General features: G+C 38.8%; 2 protein-coding genes across 2 annotated transcripts; both read right to left on the bottom strand.

Moving 5' to 3' along the window:
• Positions 1-301: 301 nt before the first annotated feature.
• Positions 302-2,701, bottom strand: LOC141663935 (uncharacterized). Its single transcript, XM_074469780.1, has 5 exons — positions 2,283-2,701; positions 1,335-2,193; positions 1,128-1,238; positions 889-985; positions 302-783 (listed from the first exon to the last, which is right to left on the bottom strand). Exons 1-5 carry the CDS (start codon positions 2,699-2,701, stop codon positions 302-304), a joined length of 1,968 nt encoding a protein of 655 aa, XP_074325881.1.
• A 206-nt stretch (positions 2,702-2,907) lies between these two features.
• LOC141663931 (uncharacterized) lies at positions 2,908-3,516 on the bottom strand. The gene has a single exon (XM_074469776.1). The coding sequence runs from the start codon at positions 3,514-3,516 to the stop codon at positions 2,908-2,910; it is 609 nt and encodes a 202-aa protein (XP_074325877.1).
• Positions 3,517-6,123: the final 2,607 nt, after the last annotated feature.

Here is a 6,123-nt window from a genome sequence, read left to right as displayed (position 1 = left end):
GTTAGTATTTTTGGTAATTTCTCTATATATTAACTTATAAACTACTACTAAAATAAGGATATAAAATTAAATATAATTTAAAATATAAAATATATCTAATTTTTCCTCTAATTAATCCTCTCAATTAATCTTAAATCAATATCTCGGCCGATTTGTTCCTATTCCCAATTTTATAACATTGCCTAGTATAGCATTACTTTTTTTTGAAGTAAAACGTACTTGCATTACTCAAATAATATCTAAGTGCAGTACATGAATAATGAAATCGGGTGGAGTGACATGCCACTCGCCCAAGCCTAACCTAAGAATAAGTAGCTTTTACTAATTCGTGTGCTACATTATTCGCAGACCGGTAAATAAACTCGACTAGCATGTGATTAATGTGCTTTAGTAAATAAACATATTCCAGCACAATTGTGCCGAAATAGGCTTCCCCTGGTTTGCCATTACATGCTTCAGCCAATGCCTTACAATCTGTTTCAAAAACACAGTACGTAAAGTTGAGTTCTTTCACCCATGTCATGGCTTCTCTGAGGCTTATTGCTTCTGCTTCACGAGGCTGCCAAGCTCCAACTATCCTCCTATTTCTTGCATATAGGAATTGACCCTGTGAATCTCGTATAACACATCTGATACCGATACTACCATCCTGAAAGATTGCAGCATTAACATTTACCTTGACCCATCCCTCTTGCGGTTTACTCCATTTTCTCGACGCTCTTAAGCCTGCGTTGTTGCAGCATTTCTCATTCAACTGAGCTTCTTTCCAGTCACTGAGTAGATCTAAAGCAGCAGCCCGAACTCGAAATACGGATCAGTTAGCTTTCTCCCATACCCAGTTATTACGTCTATTCCATATGCTCCAACACGTCATCCCTATTAACACACATTGATCATTCGAGCACTTAGCAAATGCTCTAACTAGAACCATAGTTGCTGTATCACCTGGTAAGACTTGAATACACTGTTGCAGCCCTGTAGTTAGCTAAACCGTACAAGCAAAATTACAAGTAAATAGAACATGTGTATCAGTTTCTTTCTCCCCGTGACACCAAGGGCATCGAGTCTCCACACTTATTTATTTAATTGCAAGGGCCTGTACAAATTCTCCACAACACATTGCTCACCTTCCCTGGCAATTTTAAAGACCACAGACGTCTCCAAAAATTCACCATTTCATTACTTATATCTCCTTGCAGCCATTTGTAACAGCTCTTCACTGTGAATAAACCGTTATCCTTCAAATTTCAAAACCAAAAATCTGCTCGTATATGCACAGGAATTGGGATTCTCATAATTAGTTCCATATCTCTCATTTTACAAATATCACAAACAACATCCATATCCCAATTAGTCCCATCGGTATTCATAAAACCCTTAACTGTAATATCTTGTAGTTGGCTTAGTACAGGGGTAGTCAAATAACCATCCTCCCTATCAGGGAGCCACGGGACACTCCAGACCCTCGTACCAAGACCATCTCCAATCCTTCTTCTAGTCCCAACTTTGACAGCATAGTGCGCACTCATTATACTCCTCCACACATAGCTCGGATTCGATCCAACCTGAGCGTTCAAAAAATCATCATCTGGGAAGTACTTGGCTTTCAAAATTGTTATCACAAGTGGATTAACCTCAGTCAATATTCTCCAACCCTGTTTGGCCAACATGGCTGTGTTAAATGTTTGCAAACTATGAAAACCCAGTCCACCCTGTGTCTTTGGCATACATAATTTCTCCCATGCAATCCATTTTATCCCTTTTCCACTTGATCCTTTCCCCCAGGAAAAAGCATTCATTTTCCGTTCCATACTCTCACATAAACTAACTGGGATTTGGAACAAACTCATCCAAAAACTTGGCATGGTCTGTGCTGCAGATTTTAGCAATGTAAGTTTTCCTTCTTTCGACAATTCCTGGTTACTCCATCCCTGAAGCTTATGCTCAACTCTATCACTCAAGAATCCAAAAACTTCAGTTTTACTCTTCCCCAATTGCATTGGCATTCCCAGGTACTTCCCTGGTTTATCAGCCTCGTGCACCTGCAACACCTCACATATCCTTCTCCTATCTTCCTCACAAGTATTAGGGCTGAACACTATACTTGATTTATTAAAATTAATCATCTGCCCTGAAAACCTCTCGTATTTCTTCAAGATATTGTTCATAAGTGTTGCTTCACCATGCGTAGCTCTGAAGAAAAAATAGCAATCATCTGCAAAAAGCAGATGAGAAACACTAGGTGCTCCACGAGCTATTTTGCATCCATGTATTAATCCTACCTCCTCGTAGCGCCTAATGATAGCACTAGACCTTCAGCACAGAGAATATACAAGTATGGGGAAATGGGTTCCCCCTGTCTAATCCCTCGTTGTGGCTTTACTTCTCCAAAGACTTCTCCATTATGTAGAAAACTGTACGACACAGTCCTAATACAGACCATAACTCTATCAACCCAAAGCTGATGAAAACCAAATTTATGCATCATTTGCTCGATAAACCTCCACTTCAATCTGTCGTAGGCCTTAGAAACATCAATTTTAAATCCCGCTACTCCATTTAGACCTTGTGTTTTCCGCTTAATAAAATGGTTTATTTCAAAAGTGATCAGAGCATTATCTGTTAATAATCTCCCCTCAATAAATGCACTCTGCTGGTCAGATATTAAATCATTTAAGCACGGTTTGAGTGTATTCGCCATTACTTTAGACACTATACGCATTAAAACATTACATAGAGATATCGGCCTTAAATCCGTCATGTGCTTCGGGGTTTTTACTTTTGGAATTAAACACACGAGAGTACGATTCACCTCTATTGGCAGCTCCCCTGTAGCAAAATATTGGTGGTAGACTTTAACAACATCACGCCCTATTATTTCCCAATATGTCTGAAAGAACGCATGGTTCAAACCATCCAGACCTGGCGATTTCTCTCGGTGCATAGAAAAGCAGCTTTAACTTCATCATCTGTTATGGGCATAATCAATCTCTGATTCTGACCATTCGTAACTTTACATACATGCTCCATATCTGTCAAAATGTCACCATGCTCTGTCATACGAAATAAATTATCAAAATACTTCTCAATTACATCCCGAATGTCTCCATCAGTCTCTTTCCACTCCCCTTGCGCATATTTAAGCTTCTTGATCTTATTATGCTCTTTTCTCACTGATGCATACTTGTAAAAGAATCGTGTATTCTTATCACCCTCCCGAAGCCAGAATTGTTTCGCCCTCTGCTTCCAATATATTTCATATTTCTTAAGCAGTCTTAGATATTGCCTTCTCACATCATTATACTGCTGCACTCCCACTGTATCTCTTCTGGAGCGAAATTTTTGAAGCTCCTGCCTACAACTTACTAAATTAGTACGTAGCTCTTTAACTATGCCACCACCCCACTCTTCTAACTTTACACAATAATGGACCATTTTCTCCATAATATCTTTTACTCCTGCCCTATTCCAGCATTCACTTACTATATTACGACAATCTGACTCTCGAATCCACATGTTCTCAAACCTAAATCTTCTCCCGCGTGGCACATAAAACATTCTATTTAATTGAATACACAAAGGCAGATGATCTGACGTGGACACTTCCAAAACTCTAACTTCTGCACATGGGAATAACTCCCGCCATCATTTATTCGCTAAACCCCTATCAAGTCTTTCTTGCACCCACCTATCCGTACCCTTCGATCTCTCCCACGTATATTTATCTCCAGTATAGTTTAGATCCATTAACTCACAATCCCTAACAGCCTCTACAAAACCTTCCAGCAAGTACCTAGGGTGCCTTCGACCACCACGTTTTTCCTCTAAAGCCATATTATCATTAAAGTCTCCTACTACACACCACGACATAGATGAAACTCCAGCCAACTGACGTAACAAGTTCCATGACTCCACCCTCTTCCCTCTCTCCGAAAATCCATAATACCCAGTATATCTCCATCTTCCCAGTTGTTCATTAACTACTTCAAAATCAATGTAATTGCTAGAGCTGTTAATAATTGTAATACCACCTTCATTTTTCCACAAAAGAGCCAATCCTCCTCCATGCCCAATAGCGTCTACAGCGTACCATCCAGCAAAACCAAACTGCTTACAGACTTTTTGTATTTTTTCTTTTTTTTACTAACGTCTCACTCAAGAAAACAATAGATGACCTATATTGATTCGTGATTTCCTTAAGAAATCGAACTGTACGTGATTGGGCCAAACCACGACAGTTCCAAGTAATTAGACTCATGATGATGGGAGGGCCTAGAAACCAGGACCCGCCAGGTTTTTTGGCCCACTGATTTGTTGGTTACCAATCTTCTAATAATATCCTTCTCATTATCCTCTCCACTGATTACGCCAGTTAATCTCCTTCATTTAGGATCCATCACTACTTTTCCACCACCTTTAGTGTAATATCCGGGACATAGCGTGTAATTATTTTTATCGATAAATAATTATTATGTGATTATTATGCGATTTTTGGTGAATTATTTGACGATTGGTGTTGTTATGTGGATGTTGATATGTGGTAAAGTATAAGTGTGTTAATTTTATTATGTCCAAAATAAAATATAGATAATTAAGGTATTTTTCTGGTAATTTTTGGACTATTATATGATTTTATATTAATTTATGAATTTATTAATTATTTTATGAATAATTACAAAACTATTTTATAAAGCCGGGAATCGTCCGACTTCAACCGTTTTTACGTTCTTACAACCCGAAACTCTTCCAAAAACTCCTTCCTAACCTAATCTGGTATATCCTAGTGTACACCCGAACGAGGAAGAACATAAAAAACACATGCAACATGTACTTGAGAAACTAGCAGAAAATTCACTCTATGCAAATTTAAATAAATGTGCGTTTGGGTAAACAGAGATAGGGTATTTAGGCCATTTGATTTCTCGAGATGGAGTGGCAGTTGACCAGGAGAAAGTACAAGCAATAATTCTCCTTCCGTGGGATTCGAACATGTGACCAAGAGGATAGTTATCCCCTCTTTAACCAACTGAGTCAACCCTTGTGGGCTAGTATGTCATTTTATATATAGTGTGTGTGTGTGTTGTGAGCCCCAAACTTCTGACCCGGCTTTGGAGGGCGTAACATTTAGTGTCACTCAAATCACTTGTAATTTCCAGATTTATATTATCTGTTGATGAGAATTTATCTCCCTTTTCCCGCTCCACATTTTCTCTTGACTTAATTTGAATTTCCTCATCACCCCCATTAATCTCACGGATAATGTTGGAAATAATACTAACTATCACAGCAACATAGAGGCAATTATATATTGAATTTAGCAAGGCAAGGCCAAGATAATAGTTAACAAAGCAAAACATGTAGGTAAACAACATGCAAGTCAGAATCTATAAGAACAAAGAAAAGCAAGAGTGCGTACCAGTAACCATAGCTTTAACACTTAAAGAAAGAACAGAAAGCGGTGATGTGGAACTGATAAAATGCAGAAAGTAATGAAACAGCTGAGTCGCCAGGCCTTGCTTGAAGTCCTGACTGCTCTTGAAGAGATAGTTGCCCCCACCTGGCTGCGTTGGGATGCTATGCAACAACTCCTCCAGGATAAAACAGCTCTGAGCTTTGAGTTTACAGCACCTCGAAAGCTCGATCTCGACTGAAACCTCACTTTGCCGGAAAACCACAATCAGAATATGGGAGAGCAGAGAGTATAAAGAGGAGGAGAAGAATGTAGGGTGTGGTGCAAAAAAACTCAGGACCTTAGTCCTCTATTTGTAGTAGAGACTAAGTGAAACTGCCACCCCATTTAATATCAGAATTAAACTGTATAATTAATACATAAATCAAAACTGATAATTTGAATTTAAAATAATATTCTAATAGCTTATTCATTATTCCTCACATTATTTCATCAAATGTCCAGGTTCAATGAATCTGACTAAGCCCAATTACAAAGTGACTTAGCCCAATTCAGAAACCGAACCCAGCCCAACAGTTATAACCCAGCCCAAACTGATAAATAAATTCTAATTAAAATATTAAATCAAACAAATAAATAAAATCCTCGCCCAGGTCGCCTCGCGTACGCGAGACGCCGAGACATTCGGCCTTCGACCCGACCCGGTGCGTGGC

The sequence above is a fragment of the Apium graveolens genome, chromosome 6 (genome assembly GCF_009905375.1).
Source record: "Apium graveolens cultivar Ventura chromosome 6, ASM990537v1, whole genome shotgun sequence".
NCBI classification, from domain to species: Eukaryota; Viridiplantae; Streptophyta; class Magnoliopsida; order Apiales; family Apiaceae; genus Apium; species Apium graveolens.
Note: the sequence above shows the minus strand (reverse complement) of the source record. Positions and strands in the feature narration are given on the sequence as shown.

Bases quoted from the DNA above. Each gene is read 5' to 3' on its own strand.
- LOC141663935 (XM_074469780.1), bottom strand. From the start codon at position 2,701: ATGGCGAATACACTCAAACCGTGCTTAAATGATTTAATATCTGACCAG. The intron at 2,194-2,282 runs GTAGGATTAATA...TTTTTTCTTCAG, and splicing joins TCATTAGGCGCTACGAGGAG to AGCTACGCATGGTGAAGCAA. The intron at 986-1,127 runs GTGAGCAATGTG...TGTACGGTTTAG, and splicing joins CTTTAAAATTGCCAGGGAAG to CTAACTACAGGGCTGCAACA.
- LOC141663931 (XM_074469776.1), bottom strand. From the start codon at position 3,516: ATGTGGATTCGAGAGTCAGATTGTCGTAATATAGTAAGTGAATGCTGG.